The 13654-nt window shown below is 31.2% G+C and overlaps 1 protein-coding gene across 8 annotated transcripts in view; it reads right to left on the bottom strand.

The window, feature by feature from the left end:
* Positions 1-6820: 6820 nt before the first annotated feature.
* LOC143080641 (adenylate cyclase type 2-like) overlaps positions 6821-13654 on the bottom strand; it is a 115861-nt gene continuing 109027 nt past the window's right edge. For all 8 annotated transcript variants that reach the window (XM_076256580.1, XM_076256581.1, XM_076256579.1 and 5 more), the window contains 2 exons: positions 11774-11898; positions 6821-10411 (listed from right to left, as the gene is read on the bottom strand). In XM_076256580.1, coding sequence (XP_076112695.1) covers positions 10283-10411; positions 11774-11898 — 254 coding nt within the window. In that variant the 3' untranslated portion in view covers positions 6821-10282. The remainder of the gene's footprint in view (positions 10412-11773; positions 11899-13654) is intronic.

The following is a 13654-nucleotide window of genomic DNA, read 5'->3' on the forward strand; positions in this document are numbered from 1 at the left end:
GAAATCGTCTGTAAAAGTCAGGAGAATGAAAGTTTTTCGTTGATTGATAGCGTTTAAATTTTCATGGACTTTTCCTTTTAAAATGTACCTTGGAGTTCGGTATTTAAAAAAAATAATAAAGTATTTTTAAAGTTGTTTGTATCATTTTGTTTCGCTAAAGTATTGTGCAGTTTGTATTAGTATCATCAATACACCATTATTTCTACCAGTCCTCCTGGTATTTGGCACAATCTATATTTCAATGATACTCAGTTTTGTCAATCTAAATGCAATAGTACACAAGATATGCTCTTGTACAAATTAGACAATATTTTAATATCAAAGGTGCCAAAGGTCAAATTCAAGGTGAAAAAAGTTACATGAAATCAATTTATGTCACAATCTCAGCCATGATGCACCATAATACCAAGTTTGTTTAATCTAAGTTTTATGGTACAAAAATTATTAGAAGTTCACGAATTGTACAAAGTTTTACAACAATAAGTGTCAAAAGTCATAGACTATGGTATTTGATACAACCGGAGCCCATGATGTATGCTAAGTCTGATTAACGATGGTACGAAAGTTATGCGCTGGACGGACACGGCGATTCCTTTACTAAGATCTACTAACCCTCTCCATACCAAAAAGAATTCTTTGACAGGGATAAGTCAGTTTTGTTGTCTAATCAAAGTGGATAGAACAAAACGATGGCCGCAACCAGGATTATAATTTAGTACGCCAGACGCGCGTTTCGTCTACATAAAGACTCACCAGTGACGCTCAGATCAAAAAAGTTATATAGCCAAATAAGTACAAAGTTGATGAGCATTGAGAACCCAAAATTCCAAAAAGTTGTGCCAAATACGGCTAAGGTAATATATTCCTGGGATAAGAAAATCCTTAGTTTTTCGAAAAATTCAAAGTTTTGTAACATGCGTTTTATTAAATAAAGACCATATAATTGATATTCATGTCAACACAGAAAAGCTGACTACTGGGCTTGTGATACCCTCGGGGACGAAACGTCCACCAGCAGTGGCATCGACCTAGTGGTGTTAATAGTTATCAAAGGTACCAGGACTATAATTTAGAACGCCAGACGCGCGTTTCGTCTACATAAAGACTCATCAGTGACGCTCAGATCAATATAGTTATAAAGCCAAATAAGAACAAAGTTGATGAGCATTGAGGACCCAAAATTCCAAAAAGTTGTGCCAAATACAGCTAAGGTAATCTATTCCTGTGATAAGAAAATCCTTAGTTTTTCGAAAAATTCAAAGTTTTGTAACAGGCAAGTATGGCTACAGTTAAAAAAAGAGAGCACATTTAGTGAGGTCAGAAATTATGTATGTGTGACGAGATGAATTACAATTGTAGTATAGTTCTCACGTTTGCCCTTTGAGGTTTATATATTAATTGCTTATCGTTTCACATAGACCACATATGTACGTACAAAACAAGATGACCTTTAAAAAAATGAAGAATGTTAATATCTTGAGTTGAAATATATATTATATATACTAAGTCTGTTTACTTTATCATGTATGTTCACACAATTTGGCTGAGGGATCAAAATTATCGTTTACCTATTATGTCTGTTTCTGCTGCTCACACAATTTTATCAATAAAAAAAACTGTCATGCATGTTGGGATGGTTAACATCAGGTTTAACATACAATTTCTTCGAAAAAATTTCGAATTTACCTTGGAGTGCGCTATTTTTGTTAAGGGCATACGATACAGTTACAGGGGAGGTAATGACGTTGCTAACGTAAAATGTTATTTTCTCGACGTCAAACTGTGACATATAGGGAAAAGATGCTTTTTTCGACTGATTTTTATCATTTAAACTGATTTAATTTGAAAACGAGTGCATGAACCCCTATTTTTTAAAACGACATTTTGTTTCATTTTCCAGGGAGATTATGTGGACCAAGTTTTATAAAACTGTAAATAGTGCATTTTTTTTAATTTTGATAAATATACAGCAAAAAATGAGTTTTTTTTTCTCAATTCATGACCATTTCATAAATATGAGTTATTTCTGAATATAAAATGCATAAATTTTTAGGATACTTTTAAAATACGGAAATTACAAATTATTTAACAAAAAAACAATTTGTGTTTATCTTTTAAAACAAAAAAGTTACGGCTTTCATTCGAAAGGAAAAATACGGCCACAAATCCGAATTTTGAGCAAATATACAAAAGTTCGACCTCATTTAACTCAAAAAGTAGAACATGGAGGTATATTTTTTATAGCATATTTGATTTAATCAGGCAAAAAATAGCCTATATGGAAATGTTCATCAAACTGTAAATACAGGATCAAAACTGTATCGTATGCCCTTAATACTGTTTTCAACTATTCCAACGGCTTACAGAACGAAAGTTCAATAAATCAAAATGGAATGTTATCTCTCTACTGTCAGATCTGACTGTCAAAAAGACAATTCAGACATAAACAATTTAACTGTTTCCTCTCTGTTATCTATTAGCTTCCTTGTGGTGTGTCTAACATATTGACAACCAAAAGTAACAAGTATTCATTGATAGACATTTAATAAACGTAACATGGAGCAATGAATTTTCCTCGGGATTAAAACGAATTTATTATTAAAAAAAAACACCACGTCGGATCGAAATAAAATTGAGAAAGGAAATGGGGAATGTGTCAAAAATCATACAAGACTAACAAAGGCCAGAGGCTCCTGACTTGAAACAGGAGCAAAATTGCGACGGGGTTAAACATGTTTATGAGATCTCAACCCTCCCCCTATACCTCTAGCCAATGTAGAAAAGTAAACACATAAAAATACGCACATTAAAATTCAGTTCAAGAGAAGTCCGAGTCCGATGTCAGAAGATGTAACAAAATAAAATAAATAAAATGACAATAATACATAAATAACAACAGACTACTAGCAGTTAAATGACATGTCAGTTCCAGACCTCAATTAAACTGATTGAAAGATTATGTCTTCATCATATGCATATCAGGCACAATCCCTCCCGTTAGGGGCCGGGTTTAGTATCATACTATCATAAAACATATGAGAAGAACATAACCCGTGTCATGCCAACAACTTTTTTTTAAATAAATGTGTTTAGTTCCGATGCAAAGACCCTATAAGTGAAATATTATTAAAGCCAAAATATGCAATCTTTAATGACCTGACAACAGTATATCGTAACTATATTCCTTCTCAATAAGTCTGTTCAAAGGTTTTGTTAGCTTTTGAGGTGAATACTGACATTGTTGTGCTTGTAAAGAATATTACTATAAAAGATTGGATGTGAAATACCTGAAGGTATAAGATGTCTGCATGTTGAGTTATATTTACGAATTATTTCCTAAATACCAATGATAAAATTTAGTAACTGTTTTGACTAGTTTGTGATATCGAAAACCCTGGTGTAATAATTTTTCAGTAATACATAAATTTCTCTCGCTAAAATCTTTGTTTTATACACGAGCGAATCGTACAAGTTGAGATAAATAAACAACATAAGATGGTGACAAGGGAACGTCACCATCTAAAAATTGACAATTAACGATATGAAATGAAAAATCATCTCTTTTATCATAAATGTTTGTATTAAGTTTCCCGTTAATGATATAAATCGAGATTGAGGAAAAGGGCGGTGGTCACTGCTAGTATTAGCTTTAAAGTAACTTCAACAGGATAAATTTCTTTAGTATACACACTGAAGTCTTAATTATTGAGAGCCAATCTATCATCCAAATATCTAAAAGTATTTTTAGTCATAAATTGTAACTCATAACAATACAAATACAGGTCCTCAATAAGTGTGCACAGTAAGTCTCCAATGAAATTCCAATAACTTGACGATATATGGAATCACCAAAGCGAACAAAGATGTTATCAAGTAAATATCCAAGCGCATATATAGTATCAAAGCATGTCCAATTGACATATAGATATAGGAAGATGTGGTGTGAGTGCCAATGAGACAACTCTCCATCCAAATAACAAATTTATAAAAGTAAACCATTATAGGTCAGTGGACGGCCTTCAACACGGAGTCTTGACTCACATCGAACAAAAAGCTATAAAGGGCCCCAAAGGTCTAATCTATATAAAAAACGAGAAACGAAAACACGTATAAATTACATAAACAAACGACAACTACTGTACATCAGATTCCTGACTTAGGACAGGTGCAAACATTTGCAGCGGAATTAAACGTTTTAGTGGTACCAAACCTCTCCCTTTTACTGAATAAATAGCATCACAACATAGAAAACCACACGATAAAATATCAATTGAAAGGTTTAACTCAATCAAAAAACGTAAATTAACAAACTATGAACGAATAAATTTGTTCTTTTGTTTATTGCTACTAAAAATGACCCAAAAGAGTTTGAACATATGTACTCGCATTCTGACTTTTTAAATGCCCAGTTAATTAGGAATGTGATGTTTTTCTTAATAAGAATATGAGGCAAAGTGATACATGGGGTAGAAAAATCAAAAATGGAACAGATTCAAAATTACCAATATATGCATGCAATTTATCAAGTACTTCCAACGAGTTTTTGACACTCCAAAAGTAATTAATGCCACTATTTTCAAAGGCCGTATTCATGGTATTTGAACAATTTATTATCAGGTTTTTTATTGTACCAAGTGTACTAGTAAGTAGAATAGGCAATTAAGTAGTGGAACAATGGCTTGAGGATGAAATAAATCTATATTTGTAAGATTTTATGTGTAGCTCCGGAAGCCAGTACATAGTTGGGACTTTGATTGTACTTGGTTCTGCTTGTAAAGAAGTAGCTACAAATTTGTCTGTGTTACAGATGTTGTTTGTTGAAAATGAAGTCAGTTAGAATGTTGGTGAATTCGTGATTTCCTTTTGCAGAACCTCAATATAAAATTTACGTCAAACAATAATGATATTATTAGCAGCTTTATCAGCCGGGACAAAAACAAATTCCTTGGCTAGTTCTTTTAGTTTATTTTCGATACGCGAAATAGGGTTTTTATGGTTGTTGTTAAGAGTAAAATGTTCTTTAAAATGTTGTATTCGAATATCAACTATCTTCATTACTGAATTAAAAAAAGAGTCCGAAGATTTTTTGTCAGCTTTTTCCCGTTTTACCCATTTCAAACAGTAGGTACGGAGTGAGTCGTGGATGATATTACAACACTCATTCCAATTAATAATTGACGGGGGACGATATGTAGGTCCTTTACTGAGGAATGATTTCAACGCTCGGTCGCGAACGATGTTAAGGCCTCCTGTTATGACATGGGAAATGGGGCCATAAGTGAATTCGGAATAACTGCAATAACATGACATAGGTGTATTTTCAATGATATTTACGTCTTTACACAATTGGCTATAATTAAACACATATTTCCGAGTAGATTTCTTGTAAATATAACAAATAAGGGGGAGTTCAGTGTTATCAACATATCCAGGAATTTGGTCTTTAACAGAATGGTCGTTAAAATACCGTCAATATTTACAAAATCAAAACCTTTATTGACATACTTTATTTTAATAAAATGTTTTTATGATCTTCAGTTTGTGGAATCCTATGTCCATATATCTTTAATCTACCAACAAACAAGAAGTAGAAAAATATTGTACAATAAAGTTTTACCACAATCGTGTGTATCATTTTGTTTCGTTAAATATCGTGAAGTATGTATTAGTATCATCAATACAAGATTATCTTTACCATTCCTCTTTGCCAGGAATTAGTCATATGTCCTTTAGACCCATAGATCTTTTCAATGACAATAAGAAGTAAAACAACCGCTAGATGTCCTTTGAGTGTGTCATTGATTCCTTGAAGTAAATTTGCACATTATGTTATTCATGTGTTTGGCAAAAGAGATATTCCCACCCCCAAATCAAACAATTAAAAGTACCATTCATTGTTACACAAACCAATATCTATAAAACTCCCTTTGAGCATCATTCCATGAAATGGTCTGACAAAGCAGTGCTTATGAGACTTCCGGAGATAATGCAATTATACCTGTAACGTAAAATCTGTGTTATGGTGTTCCTTCATGAAAAAAATGAAAAAATAATCAGCAGATATTCAAAGTTTGATGCCATCTTCACCTTTTTATCAGGTGTGATACTTACGTGTGGTTTACAGTTCAACTGTGGAGATAAACACATGCAAACATGTGTTCTTCCTTTGAAATATGATTTCTGTATTAGTACTCTCTAAGATGTTTGTCATGATTCAGGAATTATTACTTTACCTAGAAATTAATTGACATCGAGCAAGAGTTATAACTATACTCAGGTAAAGTTTGTCACCAACAAGCATAAGAAGTACTAGTAGTTGACTTGATTCAGTAATTATGACTATACTCAGGAATAGTTCGACATCAATCAGGATTTAAGAAATAGTTTATTTAAATTATGGCTATATAGATATAGGAAGATGTGGTGTGAGTGCCAATGAGACAACTCTCCATCCAAATAATAATTTTAAAAAAGTAAACCATTATAGGTCAATGTACGGCTAGAAATGGGTTTACAATGAGCAGGAATTATGACTTTACTCAGAAAAAGATTGACACAGAGAAGGAATTATGACTTTACTCAGGAATAGTTGGACTCAATTTTGGAATTATTTCTATACCCAAGAACTGTTTGCTATCAATCAGTACTTTCAACTCTACACAGTAACGGCTTTATATTAATCTTGATGAATTATTACTATACCAAGGAATGGAAAATTAAATGTGGCCAAAACTTAACTTTAGGTTTGAAGCAAAGTTTCAAATGCTGGCTCAAATTGGTTTAAACAATTATGTACTATCCAATAATAACATAAACAAAATTGTGTTCAATGCACCTTTTTATATTCATAAACATTAATTCATTTGATCTTGACTCATGTAATAAATAAACAACAAAAACTCAATTAAAATAATTGATTCTGACTTAGTAAATATCTTTTGGACAATTGTTCTCATGATATCAAACAATAATATGACATAAAAACACATAGATGGAATGCTAACCTTGTAAATCTATAACAAGTACTATGGAATTATGGAATTATAAATAATAACAAACAAGAAACATACAGAGGCATTATGATATCTATAATTCATTGCAATACTTCATATGTGTAAATAAATTTTTAAAAGCACCAGTATAAAGTAAAAAAGAACAGACACAATAACATTAGTACCATCACAAGTATAATTGTTAATTAAAAAAACTTATACATGTACAACCTTTAAACTTCAATTTCTAACAAATATATCAATCAAATTGAATTCTGCAGGTCTGTTTTAAAATTTGCATTCATCTTTTGAGTGTACTTTCCATGTGTTAAAAGTACAAGATATGTCCTAATTTGTTTCTGAAAATTGTTTTTGACAAAATTTTATAAAATATTTTTGCAATGATGTTCATGAATATGCATAAGATGACTAGAATTTACATATATAATAACAAACACTAATTAACCTTTACCTTTCATAATCATTTACAGAATATTATCCTGCAATTAGTTCAGGTTAATTGGTAGTCTGTAGATTTTAATGACGGATTGGACAAATATTCAGACAATGAAACATGGGGCTACCAGAAAACATTCAACTTGTTTGTTTAACTTTTTATTTTCAACCAAAGTATCAAATATGCAGTGCTTAAGAATGGCGTCATTAGTTTTAAACCACAGAAATTAGATGTAAATTTTTCTTCAAGCATACGTCATTTGGCTACTGCATCCATTTTTTATCTTCATTAAACATTAGTTTTTCTATTCTATTATCATATTTTGACATCACTGAGAACAAATATAATTCAATTCACCTCAAGGGTTGTATGTAATATACACTTTCACAGTCACTACTACTCACTTTCCAATCCCTTTTTCAAGATTGGCAAGAAAACAAAACATCATAAAAGAAGTTATTGTATTCAAGGCAGATATTTTAAGGTATCATTACTGAACCAAACATGACCACAAAAAACTTAATTCATGAATCACCAAGAGAGACATTACAATTAAAGTCTTTTAAAGTTGAGATTCAGATTGAAATAGAATTATTTAACTCAGAGTGTCATGATCCCCAATAACCCTCCTCAGTGACACCCCAGCAAAGGGGACTGAACAAACTGCATATATCTATGAAATTGTAAGGGTTTCTTAACTTGTAATTCATATCAATTAAGTATTTAGAAACTGTGTAATGCATAGTTTCAGAAAATTCTTGATTAATTGTGTTTAAAACCACTTCCAGTCCTATTGGCTTAATTATGGAGGTCAGTTTTATTTGGTGGAAATGCTTGAACCACAACGGTCACCAGAAAAACTGGCAGTCCAAGTCAATTTAGATTGGAGTAGAACGTACCTGCCACCTATTGGATTTCAATGCAAACCACAGTGTTGGACAAAACAATTATGGACTTTGAGATTGAGATTCAACTTCAAGTGATATAGCAGGGTCGCGTTCAATATCATAGCTGCTACGTAGTGCTACGTAGATTTTGACTATTGAACGTGTAGCTATAGACTAGCTGCTACATAGAAATTTATAGCAGTTACGTAGCCGCTACGTAGCTGCTACGATATTGAACTCAACCCAGATGATCTACTTGATCACTCAGCCACAGAGGCACTTGGAAGATTTTTGAAACGTTAATATAATTTTTGGTGATCATTACACTTAAAACAGCTTGAAATAAGCAAAAGACAATATTACAATTGAAATATCGGTTTTTATTGAAGAGGAATAAAATGCTTTAAAATGAAAAAAACAGAATTCCTTATCATTTTCTCAAAACAACTTGAAATAATTTTACCACTGAAATTTAGAAAAAAATGCATATCGTATTCATATACCGGTATATATATAAATAGATTATCATTTAAAAATGCATAAAAAAATTAAAACAAAACATCAATATGAAAATATAAAAGATCATAAAATTATAGATTCATTATAAATAAAAGTGTTTCAAATGGATCAAAGACAAAAATTGCACAGAATGTTTCTAAAAAATCAACAATAGTCTCTTTTTCAGTATTTACATCTCTGGATAAAGAAAAAGGGGATAAAATATTTTAACAGCTCCATAATAGGTGCATTAGGTTAAACAGTTATAAATTGTAGCAGAAGTTGATTTCACAAAACTGGCACCATTTTTTTCTTTCTTGTTGATAACCAAAATATTATAGTATAGCCCATTGTGCAAAAATACCAAGTATGAAATTTGGCACAATATAATTTTGAAATATTGACAGACTACTTATCTGTGTTTTCTGTGCAATACTTTGGATTATTCATTCAGGATTTCAAATTTAAAACAAAAACAAAATGAATATTAAAACTTTGATTTACTGCTAGCTAAATTTGAGTCTGGTATATGGCAAATATTTCCTGCAGACTCCTTGAATAAATTGTTAAGTAAGCAATTGGTTTGTGTAAAAACCGGTCTGCATAAGGGTATAGCATTAGAATATAAATGTAGACACAAAATCTAGTATTATTCTAAGAGGTAGTTGTGAAATATCTAAAGTTTTTTACTTCGATTACATTATTTTTACCTTAAAATTAAATATAAACCTTTTCAAACTCAATAACAAAGCTCTTATGAAGCAATACACAAACTAGTATGTTACAGAAACAAATGGTAACTGGAATACATAACAAAGTTTATGCTTCTTATAAAACAGTATGAATTTTCAGTACTGTCTTATTCAGATGATTGAAAACTAAATAATCTTCTGGCTTAAAAAAAATTGTCAAATGCCACATGGGTCTAAGATCTTAAAATAAATTTGATTAACTCTCTCACACAAAATCATAAAACGAATTGCAGATGATTTAATATTTCCCACATCTTCCAGACAAATCCTTTCATACATATCAAAATACATCAAATCATCTTAATTCTACTTGTAAGAAAATTAACTTCAAAGTTTATGATTTTTCAAAAAGTTAAAAAAAAAATTCATTTGATTTGTTTTCAGTTGTAGTCATGTCTCTCTACTTGCTGTGGTCAAAAGTTCTTCGTGGGCATAATTATCTTAAAAGTATACAACTTTCAAAACTTAACAAAACAGCTTTTATATCCCATTCATCACCATGACACCCATATAAAAATATCATCACTTTATTTGGCACTTATAATATCAAACATATCCCTGATATTAAGTTTGTTGGAATTCTTATCCTTTGACATAGTTATCACCTTTGACCTGGCAAAGATCATGACCTCTCACCTTGTCATACCTATATCAAAGTTCAATTTGCAGAAATTCTTGAACTTTTGACCTTGAAGATCATAAAGGTTCTGATTTATACAAGACAAAGTATGTTGTCATAGGCTGCTTTCCCTTGACTTGTGTAATGCCTTTGTACTGACAATCAAATCCTTCTTCTATAAGTACTTCAGCAGTTTTCTCTGGTACCTGGAAAAAGATAAATAAAATTGAGAAAGGAAATGGTGAATGTGTCAAAGAGACAAACAACCCGATCACAGAGCAGAAAACATAAAATATATATTGTATATTACAACACAAGATAGTTTTTTGAATACTTTTCATATCACTTTACATAAAAAAAGTTAATGTCAGAATACAAATAATACCTGAAATGTTTTGCCACATTTTATAGAGAAAAACAAACACAGAGTATCCCACAAAACTCCACACTATCCATTATTTATACAAACTATGCACAAGGGAAATTATTATAACTCTGTTTCAAAATGGAGAATAATTATTCACAGGCAATTGGTTTGTGTTTTAAACTTGGCCTATATAAATGAAGGTTTATGGTCATAAACTGATATTACATAGTGACATCAAGGACATATAAAATAAGTCTGATCTAACTTTATAGAGACGCATAAGATTTTCAAATTTCTTGTTTTTAACTAAGAGATAAGTCACTATCTGTATAATTTGTATAATTTTGCACTAGAATAGATATAAATGAATTGTTTTTCAAGCCTGGCCTACATAAACTAGATTTTACAAATGCAAATATATGTGTACCTATCTCTGCCATATTTCACCAAGGTCATATTTTTTATACGGCCTTGATGTATGTTACTATTAATATAATCAGTTTATGACCATGAACCTTCATTTAATATAGGCCAAGTTTAAAATACAATACAGTAACCTCCTTAGTGTCTTTTTAAGTAAGTTAAATATGAAACAAGGTACATTTCCCCTATGTAAGGCAAAACAATAATTTATTCATTCAATGTATAAAAATGATTTCAATAACAAAGAATTAAAATATCTTCCATTACTCTCATCTTCTTTCAAGATAATATGAGTTATCTCCCATTTAGGACAGTTTTCTATTTGTCAATTATCATTAACTGTCTAAGTATCTAAATCTTATTCATACAAATCCCATTATCTTTTGAAAAAACCTACCTAGGTCGGAAAAAAGGCAAGTGATTTTTTAAGTATATGGACTACCTTCAATGCTTAACATACATTAAAGTTAAAACCATTCACTGCAATAATACATATTGCTGATACACATCATTTAACACTAGAAAAACTCATACTTGATGTCATTTTTACGAAGGATCAAAGCTGTAGATTCTGCTAATTTCATAAACCTAAGTGAACTCTTCGTATCTGTAATCTACCAATAGATATAGGAAGATGTGGTATGAGTGCCAATGAGACAACTCTCTTTCCAAGTAACAATTTATAAAAGTAAACCATTATAGGTCAAGGCACTACATATCTGACTCCAACTCCTTCTGGCAATACTGACCATATTGTCTTAAGATTTAATTGACATACCTGTATTTTACACATCTGACCACAACTGTCCATTCTGCTGGCCACATTGACTGTATCTCCCCATATATCATACTGAGGCTTCCTTGCACCAATTACACCAGCCGTCACAGCACCATGATTCAAACCTACAATTAATACAACATCATAACATTTGTCATGAATTGTTTCTATGTGAGTGTATAGTTTTGCTAAGTAAAAAACAGAGAATTTCTGGACCAGATTTTCAATCAAGGTAGCAAAGTTTGATGCAGGAATGCAGATAACTATTGTGAATTTGCATTTGAAACAACACATTTACAAGATTAAAACTTATAAAAAAGTGAAGATTATTTTTTTCTTGATTATGAATGTCTTTAAATTGGCATTTTAAGGGGAGGTAACTCTGACATAGTGCATTTTCTGAAGGAATCTACATGAAAATTTCCTCTTTTGTACTTTAGACGGAAAAAACGCACAGTGACATTCTCAAAGCATTTTCTCAAAGCTATCTTCTCATAATTTATTTTACAATTCTATCAATTAGTTTAGCTTCTAATCACATAATGATGTTTTTTCCTGTACAATCCATACAAAAGGTGTTATTTTGTCACAACCTGTAGCTTGAGAAAATGTGCGGTGACCTATCATTTTTATAATATTTTTGAAAATATATCAATATATACTACGTTTTGGCAGATTATGAACAAATTCTATCATTTTTAATTAAGACACCCATACCACCTTAAATAAGTTAGATGGGATATAAGCATATTTGTATGAGGCAACAACAAAACCTACACAATGATATAGAGGTCAACATATTTTCCATAGATGTGAAAATATCAACAACAGAAAATAAGCCAGGATGGAAAAAGAACCTTTATTGGTCATTTTTAGCAATGAAATGATGTGTTCATGAAAGATTTACCTTTATTTTTGCTTTAAAGGTGAGATAACTTCAGCAGTCATTAGATCGCAAACTAGAGGCTCTATAGAGCTGTGTGTTGCTCACCTAGGTCTATGTGCATATTAAACAAAGAACACAGATGCATTCATGACAAAATTGTGTTTTGGTGATGGTGATGTGTTTGTAGATCTTACTTTACTGAAAATTCTTGATGCTTACAATTATCTCTATCTATAATGAACTTGGCCCAGTAGTTTCAGTGGATATTATTTTGTAAAAATTTACAAAATTTATGAAAATTGTTAAAAATTCATTATAAAGGGCAATAACTCCTTAAGGGGTCATTGACCATTTTGGTCATGTTTTTCTTATTTGTAGGTCTTACTTCACTGTACATTATTGCTGTTTACAGTTTATCTTTATCTATAATAATATTCAAGATAATAACCAAAAGATGAAAATTTTTCATAAATTTACCAATTCAGGGGCAGCAACCCACCAACAAGTTGCCCTAATGGTCAGAAAATTTAAGGGTAGATAGATCTTGACCTAATCAACAATTTTGTTTTGAAAAATTTGCTCGAAATGCTTTAGGTTTAGATATATGAGCCAAAAACTGCATTTTACCCTATGTACTATTATAAGCCATGTCGGTCATCTTGGTTTGCGGGCAGGGTCATCAGACACAATTTTTTACTTACATACCCTAGTGATGATTGTTTACAACTTTGGTTAAATTCATCTTAGTAGTTTCAGAGAAGATTTTTGTAAAAGATAACCAAAATTTACGAAAAATTGTTAAAAACTGACTATAAAAGGGCAATAACTCCTTATAGGGTCATTAGCCCATTTTGGTCATGTTGACTTATTTTTAAAACTCACTTTGCTGAACATTATTGCTGTTTACAGTTTGTCTCTATCTATAAAAATATTCAAGATAATAACCAAATACGACAAAATTTCCTTAAAATTACTAATTCAGGGGCAGCAACCTA

This window comes from Mytilus galloprovincialis, chromosome 6 (assembly GCF_965363235.1).
Source record: "Mytilus galloprovincialis chromosome 6, xbMytGall1.hap1.1, whole genome shotgun sequence".
NCBI classification, from domain to species: domain Eukaryota; kingdom Metazoa; phylum Mollusca; class Bivalvia; order Mytilida; family Mytilidae; genus Mytilus; species Mytilus galloprovincialis.